Source organism: Tursiops truncatus, chromosome 4 (genome assembly GCF_011762595.2).
Source record: "Tursiops truncatus isolate mTurTru1 chromosome 4, mTurTru1.mat.Y, whole genome shotgun sequence".
Taxonomy (NCBI): Eukaryota; Metazoa; Chordata; class Mammalia; order Artiodactyla; family Delphinidae; genus Tursiops; species Tursiops truncatus.
Window position 1 is genome coordinate 12,499,871 of NC_047037.1, and position 20,476 is coordinate 12,520,346.

General features: G+C 40.5%; 1 protein-coding gene, 1 long non-coding RNA gene and 1 pseudogene across 3 annotated transcripts in view; 1 reads left to right on the forward strand and 2 right to left on the reverse strand.

The window, feature by feature from the left end:
• Positions 1–4,672: 4,672 nt before the first annotated feature.
• On the reverse strand, positions 4,673–18,059 carry LOC141278528 (uncharacterized). The gene is made up of 2 exons (XR_012331293.1): positions 17,900–18,059; positions 4,673–6,816 (listed from the first exon to the last, which is right to left on the reverse strand). It is a non-coding gene; the product is annotated as an uncharacterized lncRNA (long non-coding RNA).
• LOC101331277 (elongation factor 1-alpha 1 pseudogene) lies at positions 8,079–13,704 on the forward strand (annotated as a pseudogene).
• Positions 18,060–18,457: 398 nt separating the features above from the next.
• MRPL3 (mitochondrial ribosomal protein L3) overlaps positions 18,458–20,476 on the reverse strand; it is a 44,774-nt gene continuing 42,755 nt past the window's right edge. The window contains exon 10 of one of the 2 annotated variants that reach the window (XM_004318341.4): positions 18,458–18,942. In XM_004318341.4, the coding sequence (XP_004318389.1) occupies positions 18,790–18,942 (153 nt within the window). In that variant the 3' untranslated portion in view covers positions 18,458–18,789. The remainder of the gene's footprint in view (positions 18,943–20,476) is intronic. The other variant, XR_012331292.1, reaches the window with a different exon arrangement.

Genomic DNA, 20,476 nt, shown 5'->3' on the forward strand with positions numbered 1-20,476 from the left:
GGTACATAAATGTGTGATTTGCCCTGTGGGCCTCTCAAATGGTTTCAGACCTTTACAAGAATGTCACTATGGTACTTGGAGTCAACCAAGAGAAAGGCAAATAGAATAACCAAGGAAATTGAAAGACAGAAAAAAAAAAAGAAGATGCTCCAGTATGTTCATTTCATTCACTTACCAAATAAGCCTTCTGGAGGTTCTGCCTGTCACCTGCCGAGCACTATGCTGGTCAGCAGGACGCAGAGGGGAAGCCAGACCAGAGGAAAGAATAAGGTCAAATGAATAGAAGGAAAAACAAAATCATCAATATGCTCATTCCATTCTCTTCTCATGTGTGCCTCTTGGAGGCCTTCCCATGCCACCTGTGAAACCTGCCCCTGGGAGTTCACAGAAGACTAAAGCTGATGTCTAATGAAGTAAGCAAGGAATGATCGAGAGTCTTCCTATCAAATTTCAAAACTTTTGACCACCATGCAGCCTCTTAGAGCTTGAAGAAAGGGGTTTTTAGGATAGCTAATAGGAAGTCCTGCTTAACACAGCAGGTAATAAAGTGCTGGCTGGACAATTACTAGTAGTTTGATAATGAGTTTTGATTAAATGTAATATGATTAATTCATCATGTGTTAACTTACAGCCTAGGGGACTGCACACGCATGGGGCAGAAAGAAGAAAGGAGAGTTTATATGTATATCGGACCTTTGCTTTTTTACATTTTATTGAGAAAAATATAACTTAAAATCTGGAAACTTTTCCTGAGAGCTTCACTCTTTACCTCCTGCACCAGGGGACAGAGCTGCCTAGTGCAGACACTTCCAGTGGTGTCACTTGGCAGCATTTAGATCCCAGTTTTCTGGGCTCCACAATTAAGATCATGGGCTCCACTGTCAATGACAGTGAATGGGTCTAAGAAGTGCTCATCAAGTCTCTTTAGCTTTTATCAGCTTCTCAGCACCGTTTAGGAGACTGTCAGCTCCTGGGACGTGGCCCAAATCACTTGCCATGCTGTCAGGCCACGCCTGAGCCCCCAGAGCAAGCATCGTGCCCCTGCTGGGAGAGCAGCCACTGTCACCACCCTACAGTGATTCCAGGCCTGGGCCCTCCCTGCGGTTTAGGAGATGCTTTCAGGCCATAGCTCATTTCTCCCTCCTCTTCTCCCTTCGTCCTTCCTTCCATCCCTTCCCTCCATCCCCTCCACAGGTATCTGGGAAACACTTCTTCAAGTGTTCTCCTAACTCCTGAATTTAAGTCTTTAGTAAACAAGAATTTAACAATTATTTATTATGTCCCTCTTGTTCTGGATAAATGGAAGGGAATAAATTCCTTTCCGTATTTAAGTAAATTAAAGTGGAACTCAAGACTCACAGTTAAGTTTCAAATCTGCCACTCAGAAAATCCTCCAGGGGACCTCCTTCCCTTCCTACCTCCCCGCTTTCCTTCCTTCCCTGTGAGAGGTGGTGTGACTTATTATAAAAGCACATACACTGTAGGACCATATATACCTGGAAATACAGACCTAAATATTCTTTGCAGGCAACACAGATAGGAAAGATGGAGTGAGGAGAGATGATTACACCAGAAATGAGACTAAGAATAGTTGGTTCACTTTTACTTTGCTTTCAAGGAGGCAGGTAGGATTAAATACCTTTCTTTATCTGAGTCAATGAATCATACCCTTTTTCAGAGGAAAGACAGCTCTTCCTGACATTACTCCCTGAGAGGATTGAGTTGTGCAGCCCCTGGTATAAGGAACATGGACAGTGTCCTCAGCAGTAAGGGCTGTGACAACACCAGCCTTCTCTTGCCCTCACAGAAATGGTTTACTGGAGACAGACACAGCTATGGTGTCAATGTTAATACCATTCCCCTCCTGCCAGCCGAATCACCACCTCCTACCAGGCAGGCCATGTGGAGTCAGCCTCCTTCCTCCCTTGCCATGTTACAGCCCACTCTTCCCAGGGCTGTGGACTGGTCCTGATGAAGATACTTGAACCCATCCAATACCCACAAGCTAGAGTCATATGTGCTTTTGCATTCCTTCCTGCTTTCCACATAATGGCCTAATAATTTTACCCAGGGCATTAGCTCTTCTCTGAGATCCTGGGAATTCCAAGATGGTATTAAGGGTCCTTGCTTGGCTCACTGGGGTGACAAATCCAGTCCTAGGAGTGGAGACAGAAAAGGGAAATAAGGGAAGGGTGAGCATTGACCCCTCAGGAACTTGTTAAAGGAAAGAAAAACAGCGATATCCTCAGTTGGAAGCAGGGGAGGAATTACTGGTAAGTGGAGGAGGAAGCCTGTGCACACCTCTCAGGGAGAGCCCAGCTACTCTTGTCTTAAATAGAGGAGATTTTGAACACATGTAACTTGGTACAGTCTTTCTGAGGGGCAATTATTCCATATCCTTTGATCCAGTCATTTCCTTTTCAGTAATTTACTTAAGAATAATTAATGATGTCCACAAAGGTTTAGCTATAAAGATGCCCATCATAGCCTGTTTCCAACTGAAAAACCAACCCCCCTAAACTTTAAGACACTGAAGGATATATTACCAACGGAAAAAGGCTATGAAACAGCATGTACAGTATAATCCTATAGAAACATACACATGCATAGGCACAGAAGTTCTAGAAGATGTTAACAGTCTTAGTAACTCTACAAGGTGGGATCATGAAGTGTTTTTCTTTTTTTTCTAAACTTATATAATAAACAAATATTACTTTTATAATACAGTTTATTTTTAAGTTTTAAAAATCAGTTACTCCTTTTCTTTCATGTTCTCTTAAAATCCAACTGGATGATTGACCCATAATGATTTTTCCCTAATTTTTATTTATTCAGTCAGTGGGTTCTCTGAATGTCTCTCTAATTTCAGTGAGACTAGGAAACGTCCCTGGCTCAATGTAGAATCAACAAACAAACAGTTCAGGAGGTAACAAAGAGGAATCACACCCCCTCACTGTGGCCAGACCAATAATTAAACACAGAGATGAGCAAATAAGAAATGGTGGGATCTCCATGCCTGGGAGCACCAAGGTCCTAAAAAGCTCAGGCACTTTTCTGACTGATGGTGAAATAGAAGGGTCACTAGACAATGTCTCAAAGTTGGCATGATCATTGACCTTCTGTGTTTGATAATTAGGTCAGCCTAACTTACCACATAAATAGAAGAAATGACTAATCCACAGACATTCTTCATAGGCCTCCCATCCATGAAGAGGCACAGAGTCCAAGAGTGACTACCTGTCTTGTCCAATGCTCCTTCCCACCTCATTAGATGGAGAGAAAATTGAGACAACGTCCTTAAAAAGATGCAAGAGTTCACTATTCTATTACATTTTGAATCAATGCTTATTTTTAAAGAAGTTGGTTCAGCAGTTTTAGCTGGTATGACTTCTTTGATATTCTGGAAACTGAGGATTTTTTTAAGTCTCCTACTGTTTTACTGCCTAAATCTATTTGCAAGTCTAATCAATATCTACTAGTCATGCTTAAGACCCTTGCTCAGGTTAAAACAATAACTATGGAGTTGTCCAACAGGGTAATATAACTATTTAGACTTGTAACGTGGAGTGAAGGGCAGATGTTTTCATCCTTACTTTCTATTCACCACTATTAGCACCTGACCCCTCAAATACATACTTGGTCCTCTTGCTCTGGATGGGAAGCTGAGTTAGCCCTGCCAATAGAGCAGTTTCACTTGGTTGTAAATACAAGTGACATCAACCAGAGTTCCCCAGTCTGGTGGTAGGTGATCCCACACCCAAGGCCAGCCCTTCCTCTCACACTCACTCCCATCCAGTTCTCATCAGGCCTGGCTCTGGCAAACCAGTCTTCTTTCCACTCCCTTCCCATCTCAGGTGATGGGAGAAGAGGTGAGAAGTGGTGAATTTAAGGGACATGACACCCACCTTTTCTTCTGCAGACTTGGGAGAAACTGCCTCCCAGAAAATTGTCTAAACCACATCTACAGATGTGCCCTGGGGAAGGGGGCTCCTGTTTCCCCACAGCTGAAGAGAGGGCTCTCTACCAGAACAGTTAGGAAGCTGGGGCCCTGCCCAGAATGTGTGACCAGGAGTCTAGAGGGGCACGACCTTCAGTTCTCACCCAGCTTGGCCATTCACTGGATATTTGACTTGGAGATGTCACATAATCTCTGAGTTGCAATTTCCTCATCTGTAGAGATGATAACCAACTGACTCACAGGGTGGTTGAGGATTAAATGAGAGACTGTGGGTAAAACATCTGACAGTTGGGGGGGTTTCAATAACTGTCATGCGGTTATTACCTTCAAGTCCTGAGGGAGAGGGGCCCTGATGAGGCCTGAGAGGGAGACTCAATGATCAGTAAGTCAGCTTCACCCCCACTAGAGACCCTACAGCTCCACAGCAGCTTCTCTAGGTTCTTCTAAAGCATTCAGCCAGGAGAAGAACAGTCTTCATCTATCCCAATTTGCATCCAAAGAAACTCAGTTAATAGATAAAGTTTTCTCCACTTTCCATTTTTCCTCTCAGTAGTTTCCCCTAAACCTCTGATACTTGCTGCACGTGCAGGACAAGTGAAAAAAAATACAATTGCAAATATTACAACAACAATAACAAACTTTGAAAACTTCAGAGGAGCTAAAATTGAGTTTGTTTCACTTGTGATCTTATCATGGAGATACTAAAGCAACATATTTCTAAGGCAACTTAGAGCAATTTTTAATACATGTTTGTACATGAGGCTAAATCACAGTTCATAATAGAGGAACCCAAATATATCAATCTTTTAGGGAGATCTTCAAAGATAATTCTGACTCCCAAGTTGTTGTAGAGAGGACACAGGAAAGTCAGGGACCCAATTTTGGTAAAAGGTCTGCCAGCCACTTGTTTGGTGAGAACTGACCGAGTCCCAGGCCTCTTATTCTGCCCATTTCCTCAGTGATCACACAGGCTGATTACTTCTTCCTTTTTTTTTTTTTTTGACCATGCGGCATGAGGGATCTTAATTCCCCAATCAGGGATCAAATCCTTGCCCCCTGCAGTGGAATCACAGAGCCTTACGCACTGGACTGCCAGGGAAGTCCCAGGCTGATTACATCTAACATTTGTGTAGTTTTACAAGATGTGAAGCATTTTCCCAGGGGGCACTCTCACAAGGACACAAAAACACTTTATAATATAAAGTAGTACTATGCACATATACACATTATTATTACAATTTAATAAATTTTCTCCCATGTGAATTGCTCTAGGGAGGTTCCCAAATAACTGACCCAGGTGCCCTACATGACTTGCCCATCTGTACACCATGCTGTTTCAGGCCAGTGGTTCTGAACCTTCACTGAGCTTTAAGAAACACTGACATCTGGGAACCAGCTCCAGAGATTCTGAGGATACTGGACTTAGGTTTTAAAAGCAACCTGCATGGTTCTAAGTTGCAGCCAAGGTTAACAAGCACTGTGTCAGGTGAGGGTAAAACTTGCCTTTGTAAACCACGGTGAGAATTTCCTGTGTTTGACGTAGTTTGGATGGACCGCCTCATAAATGCACATCTCAATGGCTCCTGGGCCACAGAACCTTGAGCCTCTCTCTTTATGGGAAATGGTATTTAACAAAGGGCTTTGGGTCATTAAATCACAATATTCTTCCCATGGCAAAGGCATCCTCGTGGTTACTGACTAGAGAAAGGAACCATGTAAGCAAGGTGATGTAAGCAAGAGATGCTGCCGGTTCTAATTTTCCAGGTTGAAAAAAGTCTAGAGTTTTTATAGAATAGATCTTTTCCTTATTTACTTTCTTTTCATCAGTTCTTTTTTCTTTGCCTACTTCCTCTGCTTTGACTCATGTTTTCCTAATTATCCATGTCCTCTGTGGATACTGTAACCTCAATTGTGTCCCTTACGGTGACATTTTAGCAGCAGGCTGGCTGTTATTGGCAGCTGGTAAAACTCTCTGTTGGAGGGAAGGGGCCCCCTCCTTACAATCACCAGTACTCCTTTGTGAGGTAAAGCATCACGTTCATTGTTTCTACACAGTCAGCCTACAGTTCTTTTGTCATCTTTGCTTCATCATCTCAACATACCATTTTAGATAAGGACATTTATGTTGGATGCCCAATGAATATTATTATTCATTCTGACAGAGTCCCATTAATATCTTTGTTAGGACTTTTGTGATGCAGTTACTTCCTTCTCAAATAAAGCAAATTCAATGCAGTGCCGAACTTGATGGATATCTTATCCTTTCTCTTTAAAAACAACAACAAATTTTCTAAATGCCCTGACACATACTCGATGCTCATAAAAAGTCTGCTTTAAGAGAATCAAGATCACAACTGTCACTTTCACTCTTCCTGTCAAATGTTAGGAAGGAAAAATTAGGCGTCTCCATGCCAAAAAGATTCTTTGGCAAGCAGAGTTAAAGTCACTTATTTGCTTTTATGGTGTTATGGGTTGCATTCATTGAGATTAATTTGGCTCATCTAACTTGAGCAGGTCACCTCATTAATCTAAAAAGAATGAAAAACAATGCATGGCAGGGACTGCTGTAAGTTCTTTGGAAACAACATTTAAAAGCAGAAAAGCAAATAATGGGATGGAGGCTGGCAACCATGCACACGCAGGACTCTGGCTGTTTTCCGGAGGGGACGATGACACTTCAATTGGGTCCTCTTACTTCAGGGAATCCTGGGCAGTCGCTAGAGGCAGGATGTTGATGGCAGCTGTCTTGTACTGCATGCTTTGTTGTTTCTGGGGCTCAGTTCCCACTAGTCCTCAGGAATTACGACTGGAAGCTGGCAGATGTGACTTTATAGCAGATACAGCAATAACACTGGAAACTGAAGGAGAAATGTCTCTGGTTACAATGAAGTCAACTTGATAGAAAATTTCTGAAAGCAGGGGAAACTTCTTTCATCATTAGTCAAGTAACTCTTCTGTGAAGAACCAGTTCCTGTACAGAAGACAGGTAGCCACCAAGTGACATGTGACAAGGAAGCTCCTAAAGACGTTTGCCCAAGGGGGCCTCATAGCACGAGACCTACTTCTGTCTGTCCGTGTTTACATGCTCTGGGGACAACATTTCAGTAACACTGGTATCAGCAATGTGCCCCACATCATCACAAGAACACTCCATTATGAAACAATTTATAGAAGCAAGATAAGCACCACCAGCCCATTCTCCTGCCATACTTCCTGCAAGAGTAGGGGGAACTTCCAAAGCAGTGACCTTCAGCCAATGTGGGCACTAATGGGCATTTTTTTTTAAAGTGTATTTTATTGTATAGTTGATTTACAATGTTGTGTTAATTTCTGCTGTACAAAAACATGATTCAGATATATATATATATATATATATATATATATATATACTCTTTTCCATTATGGTTTATCACAGGGTAATGAATGTAGTTCCTTGTGCTATACTGTAGGACCTTGTTGTTTAACCATTCTGTATATACTAGTTTGCATCTGCTAATCCCAAACTCCCAATCCAGCCCTCCCATGCAGCTCCTCTCCCTTGGCAACCACAGTCTGTTCTCTATGTCTGTGAGTCTGTTTCTGTTTCGTAGATAAGTTCGTTTGTGTTACATTTTAGATTCCACATATAAGTGATATCATGTGATATTTGTTTTTCTGCCTGACTTACTTCACTTAGTATGATAATCTCTAGGTCCATCCATGTTGCTGCAAATGGCATTATTTCATTCTTTTTTATGGCTGAGTAATATTCCATTGTGTGTGTGTGTGTGTGTGTGTGTGTGTGTGTAAAACATCTTCTTTCTCCATTCATCTGTTGATGGATATTTGGGTTGTTTCCATGTCTTGGCTATTGTGAATAGTGCTGAAGCAGGTATGTCTTGACCAGTTGGCCTCACTGAGGCCCCTACAGAATTTATATGAGGCCCAATATTTACCTATTTTATAACTAATAGCTAATACCAACTAAGACTGGAAGAAATGTCTAAACTGAATGAAGGTTGTTTACAAAAATTTCCTCATTTCAAGACAAAATCTAAAACAGTGGATCAAGTTCAAGCCCATTTGAACTCCATGCCTTTCCATCTGCCAACACAGCTCAGGAGTCAGCCACTAGTATTGCATGGGCTCCAAACAGAAAGGTGAGTGACCCATGTCCAGACCATGTACTGCTTATCCATTGTAGGCAGAGTTCCATTTTCCTCGAGTTAAATATTTGATGACAAGAGCTGGAGCCAGAAAGTGACCTAAGATTCTTAGCAAATCACAGGTGTTTTGCTTAGTGCCTGTTGGACCAGGCAGACTTTGGCTTTTGTACCCTGTAAGCATAGAGAAGGCATCCTCCTTTCCCACCTGGCTCAGTAGAAGTCAGGTCACTTCTTCTGGGCCACTGAAAAAGTTTGCGGGAACGGGGTCCTGATCCTCTTCAAAAATAGGGAGCTGTACAAGGTGCTGGTGGTGGGGAGCGGGGGTGAAGTGGATTGTCTGCTCCCTGTCTGGCTCTAAGTGACAGGGCTCACACTTGTGATCCTAAAAGGTGATCAGAAAATTTCTCCTTCAAACTCAAATGCAGACACACAGTCCATCTGCAGATGTAATGGGAAAGAACCTTTGTATTGTATTGTAAGTTAATCACTAAAGGGATGTTGCCTATAAGCTTAAATTATACATAATGGTCCATCTTTGGGAACCCTGCCTCCCAGGTAATGAGCATTAAGCTAAAATACCTTTGCTTAGGGTACCCTGTTGGAGAGAGGAAAGACTTGTTGGACTTTTACTCAATTTGTGAACTGGTTTGTTTGCTTCTTTGGATGCTAGCATTTATATGTGCCATTTGTGTTTTGTCTTGAATTTCTGTCTTTAAAAATGGGGAATGTTTTAAATATCCCTTAAAGAAAGTCCTCTGAGGTAGGTTGTGGATAAGTGATCTGATTACAGCCATGAACGCACGAGTGAGAAGAAGATAATATTTTACTGTAAAAATGTGTGGCCACTGTACCTGTCCGGATCTCCACAGGGGGTTTAGTCAGGGTTATCTTGGGACCCTGTGCACCATGCACTGCTACCCTTGCTGTGTTAATTACATCATTTATGGTCTCCTGTGTCATTGTATATGTAAAATTCCAAGACCAAACTTGAGGGTTTATTTAGGATTTACTGTTTGTCCTCTGAGTTTTTCACTTCATTTTGTTTGGTATTGTTTCTTCATTTACAGTCAAATTTTGTGATATTTAAAACTTTTACTGATGTCAAATGGAGAAAAGGAATGGGGGAGGGGGAATGGCGTGTCTGTGGGACATTCCTAGGGAGAAGAGAAAAAGATTCCACTTGGTTCCTAAAATCGCCAAAACCCTCAGCCCAGAATTCTCCCTGTTTGGTTGATGCCAAGGCAAAAAGTCATCCTTTAAAGGTTAGAGATGATCAATTACTATTTATGGCTATTCTGTGAAGAAGCAGGGAAGAATGATGAAATCCTTTATGAGCAAGCATTTGCGCTATTATATCAAGGAAAATAAGAAAAGGAAGAGAATGAGAGTGAGAATATGTTGCTTCAAATCTTAACTCCTCCATTCTTTTTTAATGGCTGAGTAATATTCTACTGTGTGTGTGTTTATATATATATATATATATATATATAAAAAACACATCTTTATCCATTCACCTGTCAATGGATGCTTAGGTTGCTTCCATGTCTTGGCTATTGTAAATAGTGCTGCAGTGAACATTGGGGTGCATGTATCTTTTCGAATTAGAGTTTTGTCCAGATATATGCCAAGGAGTGGGATCGCAGCACCATTTGCAGCACCATGGATGGACCTAGAGATTATCATACTAAGTGAAGTAAGTCAGGGAAAGACAAATATCATATGATATCACTTATATGTGGAATCCAAGAAGAAATGATACAAATGAACTTATATTCAAAACAGAAATAGACCCAAAGACATAGAAAACAAACGTATGGTTACCAAAAGGGAAAGGAGGGGGAGGGATAAATTAGGAGTTTGGGATTAACATATACACACTACTATATACAAAATAGATAAACAACAAGGTTCTACTGTATAGCACAGGGAAGTATACTCAATATTTTCTGATAACCTATAAGAGAAAAGAATCTGAAAAAGAATATATATATATATATGTATATACAGTATAACTGAATCACTTTGCTATACACCTGAAAGTAACAAAACACTGTAAATCAACTATATTTCAGACTTCCCTGGTGGTGCAGTGGTTAAGAATTCACCTGCCAATGCAGGGAACATGGGTTCAAGCCCTGGTCTGGGAAGATCCCACATGCCACGGAGCAACTAAGCCTGTGCGCCACAACTACTGAGCCTGCACTCTAGAGCCCGCGAGCCACAACTACTGAGCCCGTGTGCCACAACTACTGAAGCCTGTGCGACTAGACCCTGTGCTCTGCAACAAGAGAAGCCACCGCAATGAGAAGCCCACACACCACCATGAAGAGTTGCCCCTGCTCTCCGCAACTAGAGAAAAGCCTGTGTGCAGCAACGAAGACCCAAAGCGGCCAAATAAATAAATAAATACAATTAAAAAAAATCTATTATACTTCAATTTAAAAGTCTAATTCTGGGGGGAAGATAAAAAACCTTAACTCCTCCAGCTGTTATGCCAATATATCCACCCCTTCCACTACTTTCCCTTCCTATCCAACCCCAATTCCTGACACTGGGGCTCAGAACTGCCCCTCCTTATAGGGATCAATTAGAAAATCCTGTGTTAGCTCCTGGGGCACAGGGATTTGGTCTAGTACCGCCATCTAAGACCTGACAGGGCACCCAGTTTGGGCCCCTCCCAGGGCAGGGCAATTTCCCTTACACCTTTATCTCATGTGGGGACTAAATGCAAATGATCAGTCAGCTGTGTTTCTCAGACTTCTTTAACTGGAAAGATTGCAACCCTCCTTCATAAGGAGGGTCCTCTATAACTGAAGCCCACTTGGTATCACCCACAGCTGAACTAAAATGGGACCCCGATGAGGGAGGAATGCCCTTATTTATACTACTACTTATTAGTGCATCTGGGCAGGGCTTTGAAAAGGGGAACCAGAGCAAAATAGTTCAAACCAAATTCAAGAAATTCAGCAAAAAAACAAATCCCTCTGAATTTTTGGAAAAGATGTATCAAGCCTACAGACATTATACTAATGTAGATCCTGAGGCCCCTGAAAATATTAGAAGGATAAATTTGATCTATTTTGGGCAAAGTGTCTCAGATATTGGGAGGAAGTTGTGAAGATTAGATGGTGCATTTGGAATGAATCCTTCTCAATGGGTAGATGTTGTTTTTAAAGTGTTCAACAGGGAACAGCAACAGAAGAATGAAGATGTAAAACAAAATGCCACTTTTTTGGCACTGGATTCCTGAAAGGGGAGTAAATGGAAGAGAGGTAAGCCCCTACTGGGGGAGAAACAATGAGCTTTCACCCTTAAGTTTTTCTTCAGAACAGCTTGACATCAGAGTTCCACGAGAACATCTTTAACCCTACAGATGGTGCTCATGAAAACCCCAGGAGACAGAGCTCTCTTCCCCTGCCCCCATCCCAGGTCTATGAAAAGGTAAGACCAGAGTGTGTGCTAACAGCACCCCAGGGAAGGCCAAAAACACATGGCCAATAGACATCCCCTTAAAAAGGGACGCTGGGACACGTAACCTAAAGCAATATCCTCTGAGGTAAGAGGATCACTTCTCCCACAGACTGACTTGTCAAAATACCATCCAGTATATTCAGAAAAGGACAAAGAGAGGGTCGAGGAGTAGGGTTTCACTTGGATCGCACCTTGCCTGGCTGGAAATGTAGTGCACAATTGTTTTAATTCCTAAGGTGAGCTTGGACCCTGTGCTGCAGCACATTCATATTAGTACCCATTACAGGAGAGATGCCATCTTACAATGGATTCAAATATATATAATGGGGCACAACCTATAGAAGACCATACAGTGAGTCACTCAGAATTGCATGATTCGTGCTAAAAACAACCCAAAGACTGCTGTTGGACCTTCCCAGATTGGGGCCCAACACAAAGGAATCTGTGCCACCAACGACTGGACACAAATGCCTTGAGCTACAGGAAATTTCAGATACCTGCTAGTGTTTGTGGACACTTTTTTTCAGGATGGGTGGAAGCAATCCCACCTGGACAGAAAAAGTCTCTGAAGAGGATTGCCTGGGTCTTGGACAGACTGAAAGCTGAATATGAGTGTGGTACCACCATCGATATCTCCCTGTGGGAATCCGAGACCATAAGTACTACATGACTATTACTGATGCCTCAGGACACAGGGACTTTGTCAAAAACATGCTTCCAGGTACATCCCAGTCTGACCGTGATGCCCTCATTGTTGCTGCTGATGCTGGTGGATTTGAAGCAGGTATCTCCAAGAATGGGCAGACCCATGAGCATGCCCTTCTGGCTTACACTCTTGGTGTGAAACAACTAAGTGTTGCTATTAAATGGATTCCACTGAGCCACCCTACAGCCAGAAGAGGTATGAGTAAATTGTTAAGGAAGTCAGCACTTACATTAAGAAAATTGGCTACAACCCCAACACAGGAGCATTGGTGCCAATTTCTGGCTGGAATGGTGACAACATGCTGGAGCCAAGTGCTAACATGCCTTGGTTCAAGGGATGGAAATTCACCCAAAAGATGGCAATGCCAGTGGAACCATGCTGCTCTGGATTGCATCCTGCCACCAACTCATCCAACTGACTAGTCTTTGAGTCTGCCCCTCCAGGACATCTACAATATTGGTGGTATTGGTACTGTCCCTGTGGGTTGAGTGGAGACTGTTTTCAAACCTATCGTGGTGGTCACCTTTGCTCCAGTCAATGTTACAACTGAAGTAAAGTCTGTTGAAATGTACCATGAAGCTTTTGTGAAGGCCTTTCTGGGGACAGTGTGGGCTTCAATGTCAAGAACATGTCTGTCAAAGATGTTCGTTGTGGCCATGTGGCTGGTGACAGAAAAATTGACCCACCGATGGAAGCAGCTGGCTTCATACCTCAAGTGATTATCTTGAACCATCCAGGCCAAATCAGTGCTAGATATGAACCTGTCCTGGACTGTCACACAGCTCACATTGCTTGCAAGTTTGCTGAGCTGAAGACTGATCATTATTCTGGGAAAAAGCTGGAAGATGGGCCCAAGTTCGTTTTTATTTTATATTTGTTATTTTTTAAATTTTTGGCTGCACTGGGGCTTCGTTGCTGCGTGCAGGCTTTCTCTAGTTGCAGCGAGTGGGGGCTACTCTTCACTGCAGTGCACAGGCTTCTCATTGGGGTGGCTCCTCTTGTTGCAGAGCACGGGCTCTAGGTGTGCAGGCTTCAGTAGTTGCAGTGTTATGGGCTCAAGTTGTGGCGTACAGGCTTAGTTGCTCTGTGGCATGTGGGATCTTCCCAGACCAGGGATTGAACCCATGACCCCTGCACTGGCAGGTGGATTCTTAACCACTGTGCCACCAGGGAAGTCCTGGCACCAAATTTTTGATCTGGTGATGCTGCTATTGTTGATACGGTTCCTAGCAAGCCCTCATGTGTTGAGAGTTTCTCTATCCTCCTCTGGGTTGTTTTACTGTTCATGGCATGAGACAGACAGTTGCTGTGTCATTAAAGTGGTGGAAAAGAAGGCAGCTGGAGCTGGCAAGGTCACCAAGTCTGTCCAGAAAACTCAGAGGCTAAATGAATATTATCTCCAATACCTGCCACTCCAGTCTTAATCAGTGGTGGAATAATGGTCTCAGAACTCTTCGTAAAAAGACTGATTAATGATAACAATGAATTGTATAAACTTCAGAAGGAAAGGAGACTGTTTTGTCCACCACTGGTTTTGTGTGTGGCAGTTTAAAATTACTGGTTTTTAAAATCAGTACTTTAAAAATTATTTTATTTTGTATTGGAGTATAGTTGATTTACAATGTTGTGTTAGTTTCAGGTGTACAGCAAAGTGATTCAGTTACATATATTCTTTTTCAGATTCTTTTCCCATATAGGTTATTATAGAATACTGAGTTCCCTGTGCTATACAGTAGGTCCTTGTTGATTATCTATTTTATATATACTAGTGTGTATATGATAATCCCAAACTCCTAATTATCCCTCCCCCCCCAACCTTTCCCCTTTGGTTTTTTAAGTCTGTGTTTCTGTTTTGTAAATGAGTTCATTAAAATCAGTACTTTTTAATCAGTTAAAGCCCTCAAGGAAATTATCCCCTGATTTGGTTTAAGGCATTGGAACTACATTAATCCCGGAGACCACAATCGACAGGAAAAACTGAGAAAATGAATACTAACTTAACTTGGGATAAGGCTTTGTCAGTTGCCCTGCTATGGATTAGTGGCTCCCAGAAGCAGGCTTAAATTAAGCCCCTTTGAAATACTGTATTGTAGTTCATCCTAGGTGTCTGCCCAGGCAGGAGAATCTATAAATGCTCTGAAAGACCTAGCAGTTGCCAGTTATGCTAAAACTTTGGGCATTATACTAAACCCTGTTCTTGAGTTTGACTCCAACAGGTCTGCCTATTGAACTTAAGTAAATGGTAATTTCATTATGGCTGGAGACGGGTCAACCTATTTAATTTTTTCCAAATAAACAGCACAGGAACTTAGTATATGTATTGGGAACTGGAACTGAACCCCAACCCCAAGTTCAATTACAAATTAGACAACAAAGTGCTAAGGAGTTTCATCAGGTTCAAATGGTTGTAGATAAAAAAGGAAAGAGGATTTTACCGCTAAAGATTCTAAAGAATATTCATTGCCCCTGTTCAGCAGGAAGTAGCCAGAGCAGTCTTTGTCCCTTTCCCCACAAGACTGTGGAATGGACATTGGCAATGGGGAATTGTAATAGGGAGGAACCTTTGTATTCTATTACAAGTTAATCACTAAAGGGATGTTGCCTACAAGCTTAAAGTATATGCACTTCCCATCTCTGGGAACCCTGCCTCCCAGGTAATGAGCATTAAGCTAATATACCTTTGTTTAGCTCACAGGAAACATCTGGACCAGGCCCACCTGTGAATTAACACATCCCCTCTGGAGGCTGGCTGGAACCAGGAAATGTTTGACTTTACTCCCTCTGATTTTATTATATAAGAAACTTGAATTCTAACTCAGACAAGATGGTTCTTTGGGATATGAGTCCACCATCTTCTTGGTCTGCTGGCTTTCCTTGCCCCAACAGCTTGTCTCTTGATTTACTGGCCTGTCGTGGGGTGAGCAGCACAAGCTTGGACTTGGTAACACAAACTCTAGAGGAAGATGGCGATGGGTCTGGGGCAGGCTCTCTAGTGGAGAGGACTCCCTGCCTTCTTCAAAACACCATATGTCCTGGCTCCCCTTCTGTCATCTGGCTACTTTCAGATATGGTTCCTTTCCTGCACTGTGTAAAGCATCCTTGCTGAGTAATGATTCCCCCCATCAATGGCTTCTGGGCAATTAAACACAGTTTTTCATGCAGAAGAGGTTGGGGACTCCTGATACAAACCTCTGCAAATACCTTATTCAGAAACAAGAGTTTATGTTCTCCCAGCAATAACTGTTCATTTGTTTTGCAAGGTAACAGCTGCTTCCCATAACTTCAGCAACCTTGACATACCTATAAGTTCACTAAAACCTTTTGGTCAAATGCAGCTAATTAAAGCAGAATTGATGCATACGGCATTCAGAATTTCAAAGTTAAATACACATAAATAGTCCCTAATCATAGTATGGGGCAAACCTAACTAATGGGTACCATTTTAAGTTTTGGTTATTCTTGAATTTACACATTCATATCAATTTTAGAATCAGTTTCAACAGTTCTATGGTAAGTCCTGTTGAGATTTTAAAAATATGATTGCTGAATTCTTTACAATATTGAATCTTTTCATTCACAAATTAAAAAATGGAGAAGACTATCTTGGTTATCTTTTATGTCCTTCAATAACATCTTATCTTCTCCAATAAGACCTTAGAATATTTGTCAGGCTTTTTTTCCTCGGTAACCTTTTAAAAAATTGCTGTTGTGGATGGTATCCACTTTCCTCCCATAGAATTTCCCAATATTGCTATTATATGTTTGTATATTGATGCTGTATTCAGTCACCAGAACCATTAAAGTCACAAGTCTTTAATTAAAAGAGATGAAGTATAAATGAAAACTTTAAAAGAGATGTGGCTACAGTTGGATTTAAAATTAAGAATAAGAAATGCAATGTTGGCCGGAAAATACTGTTAGGTTTTTGTGTGATTTCCTGATAACTAATGGATTTGTTATTAAAAGGTCTAACACTGTGGTTATTAAGTCTCTTGGGTGGCCATGTGAATCAAGTCTCAGAAGATACCTGGAGTTTAAAAAGTTAGACTCTGTGAATCCTCAGGAATCTGGTCCAGAGGAAATCCAGTAGTTAAATGAGGCCTGCTTATACTTAACATTTTTAAGCTTAATTATCCGTTATAAGTAGCCATTAGTAAACATTTTCATTCCATACAATGAAGAGAAACCCAGGAGCTATTAACATTTTGAGTAATAAGTGATTAATAAGTTTGTTGAGGGACTTCCCTGGTGGCACAGTGGTTAAGAATCTGCCTGCCAAGCAAAGGAAACCATAAACAAGACCAAAAGACAACCCTCAGAATGGGAGAAAATATTTGCAAATGAAGCAACTGACAAAGGATTAATCTCCAAAATTTATAAGCAGCTCATGCAGCTCAATAATAAAAAAACAAACAACCCAATCCAAAAATGGGCAGAAGACCTAAATAGACATTTCTCCAAAGAAGATATACAGACTGCCAACAAACACATGAAAGAATGCTCAACATCACTAATCATTAGAGAAATGCAAATCAAAACTACAATGAGATATCATCTCACACCAGTCAGAATGGCCATCATCAAAAAATCTAGAAACAATAAATGCTGGAGAGGGTGTGGAGAAAAGGGAACCCTCTTGCACTGTTGGTGAGAATGTAAATTGATACAGCCACTGTGGAGAACAATATGGAGGTTCCTTAAAAAACTACAAATAGAACTACCATATGACCCAGCAATCCCACTACTGGGCATATACCCTGAGAAAACCATAATTCAAAAAGAGTCATGCACCACAATGTTCATTGAAGCTCTATTTACAATAGCCCCGAGATGGAAACAACCTAAGTGTCCATCATCGGATGAATGGATAAAGAAGATGTGGCACATATATACAATGGAATATTACTCAGCCATAAAAAGAAACGAAATTGAGCTATTTGTAATGAGGTGGATAGACCTAGAGTCCGTCATACAGAGTGAAGTTAAGTCAGAAAGAGAGAGACAAATACTGTATGCTAACACATATATATGGAATTTAAGAAAAAAAAATGTCATGAAGAACCTAGGGGTAAAACAGGAATAAAGACACAGACCTACTAGAGAATGGACTTGAGGATATGGGGAGGGGGAAGGGTAAGCTGTGACAAAGTGAGAGAGAGGCATGGACATATATACACTACCAAACGTAAGGTAGATAGCTAGTGGGAAGCAGCCCCATAGTACAGGGAGATCAGCTCGGTGCTTTGTGACCGCCTGGAGGGGTGGGACAGGGAGGGTGGGAGGGAGGGAGACGCAAGAGGGAAGAGATATGGGAACATATGTATATATATATATAACTGATTCATTTTGTTGTAAAGCAGAAACTAACACACCATTGTAAAGCAATTATACTCCAATAAAGATGTTAAAAAAAAAAAAAAAGAATCTGCTGGCCAATGCGGGAGACACGGGTTCAAGCCCTGGTCTGGGAAGATCCCACATGCCGCAGAGCAACTAAGCCCATGTACCGCAATTACTGAGCCTGCACTCTAGAGCCCGCATGCCAAACTACTGAAGCCTGCGCGCCTAGAGCCCATTCTCCGCAACAAGAGAAGCCACAGCAATGAGAAGCCTGCTCACCACAACAAAGAGTAGCCCCCGCTTGCTGCAACCAGAGAAAGCCCGTGTGCCACAATGGAGACTCAACTCAGACAAAAAAAAAAAAAAAAAAAAAAAAAAAAGTTTGTTGAATGTACACCCAGGCCATTTCAAATCCCTTTTCGAAGGCATCAAGGAAAAATAATTACAGGACTTCCCCAGCGCTCCAGCGGTTAAGACTCTGAGCTTCCACTGCAGGGGGCAGACTGGATCCCTGGTCAGGGAACTAAGATCCCGCATGCTGCAGGGCATGGCTGAAAAAAAAGGAAAAATAATTACACCTGTCTTATAGTTGAGTGATCTAACTAAAAAATAACTATACCTCCCAACAGAAGTGTAAATAAGACCCATAATTTATGATCTTATTGTGTCAGGCCTTTAACTATGACATAAACATTTCTATAATCTAGATAAAAATCTCAATTCCTTTTTCTTTTTAGGACTCAGGAAATAGTTTCTTTTACCTAAATAGGTAACACCATAGTCCCCATATGATTTGACACTGTTCCACAACCACCCTTTCACAAAGACAGACAAGTCTTTAGTAAAAGAAGCTAAATTTATAAACATTTAAGATAACTTGAGAAATACATAGTAAAAAAAGGACAAAGCCCACAAATTACAAAGATTTTACTAATATGCAAACTGCCGGTCCATCTAAATTTGGCATATTCAATCTACTTAACGGGTTTGCTTAATGTGGTAATTTTTTAAATGAAATTCAGTTGGAGGATGAATGATAAATTTATGCCCTTGACAAAGATAACCAGTGTGGTATGTTGTTACTAAGAAAAGAAAACATAATTCCTGGTTATATTATTGTTCTGGCTCATCAGAATTCACAGGACATGTGGGAGTCTGTCATGTCCAGGTCAGGCAAACGTAATAGAAGGTGCCCCAGGATGACACAAGTCTTCATCAAACAAATCTTCTGGTAGCTCCTCTTCATCTCCATCAGGGAAGTATGTTGGGAATGGTAGATTTTTACAGAAATCCTTATATGCAGGCAATTTAGAATCTTTGATCTGGGGGGAGGAAGCAAAGGTCTTATTAATAAGTGATACCAATTAAGTTATTTAAAGATATTCTGGTTTACTTATTCATAATCACAGAACAGCTCTTCCTTTTTCTTTGTTTTTTGTTCTTTAATTTTCTAATGTGAATAAAACAGCTGTTATACACTGAGTTCCTTTTACTTTATATATGTATTTTTATTCCAATAAACTAATTCAATGACAGAAATATAACCTTCCTCAAGTTAATCAGCTATCTCATGAGATTAAAATTACTCTGGTTATATTTTATCCATAAACAGAACTGCCCAACAGAATAAATTATATTCTACAATTACTACATAAATATCAATTATACCCAAATTGATTTTTCAAATATAAATAATTGATATAAACTATATACCTAAAAGGTATTACTATCTACATCTCAATTATTAATTTTATTATCTACTTACATTTTTATTATTCTATATTCTACCATAAATTTTTGAGCTTGGGTTAAAAAATATAAAATTTACCTAGTACTTTTGTTAGCCTTAATTCTAAGAGCACATAACCCAAAATATCAAGTTTTGTTAAGGAAATTAGCTTGTATTTAACAAGTAGTGTTCTCTTTGAGAAGCTAAGGACAGAATAGTATTTAACAGAAACAATAATAAACCCAGAAGTCTTGAAAACAGCTGTATTAGCTCTTTATATTCTAAAAATATTCTAATTACATTTGTAAATTCATTAACTGAGGAATAGTACAGATATTGATATGATCTAAAATGTTGGGTTATATTTTTGGAAAACACTGGGTTCTTTAAAGCTTCTGACTCACTCTACAGCCTTCATTCAGAGAGAAGTAAAAAAACAATTACACGTAATTACACAAACAGATTAAGATAAGGCATACTCATTTTGGCAATAAGAAATGAATAATATGGTTGAAGTAAGTACACAGCTGCTAGGAATAGCTAAGTACAGAAAAACACCTATATTAATTTTTCTCATTAAAATTGTTCCAAGAAATTATCAGTAAGTTGCCCAGAAGAAAATATACTTGTTTAACCTTTTTTTCCAATCCACTAATCTTGAGGTGAACTTTAACTTGGGGAAAAAAAGTCAAATTCTTACCAATTCAATTGTCTCAGAATTTGTAACTGAAAATAAAACCCAAGCAGATAAACAACAAAACAAACAACAAAACTTTCTGTGCAAATTTGATAACTGTGAAAATTTAGTTATAAATTGCCTAAATGGTGAATTCTCAGGTACTTTCAAATTTTTATATATCTATTATACCCAAGAAACAGCAAGGTGATTCAGTTATACATATATACATATTCTTTTACATATTCTTTCCCATTATAGGTTATCAGAAGATATTGAGTATAGTTCCCTTTGCTATACAGTAGGTCTTTGTTGGTTATCTGTTTTATATATAGTACTTTGTATCTGCTAGTCCCAAACTCCTAATTTATCCCTCCGTCACCCCTTTCCCCTTTGGTAACCATAAGTTTGTTTTCTATGTTTGTGAGTCTATTTCTGTTTTGTAAATAAG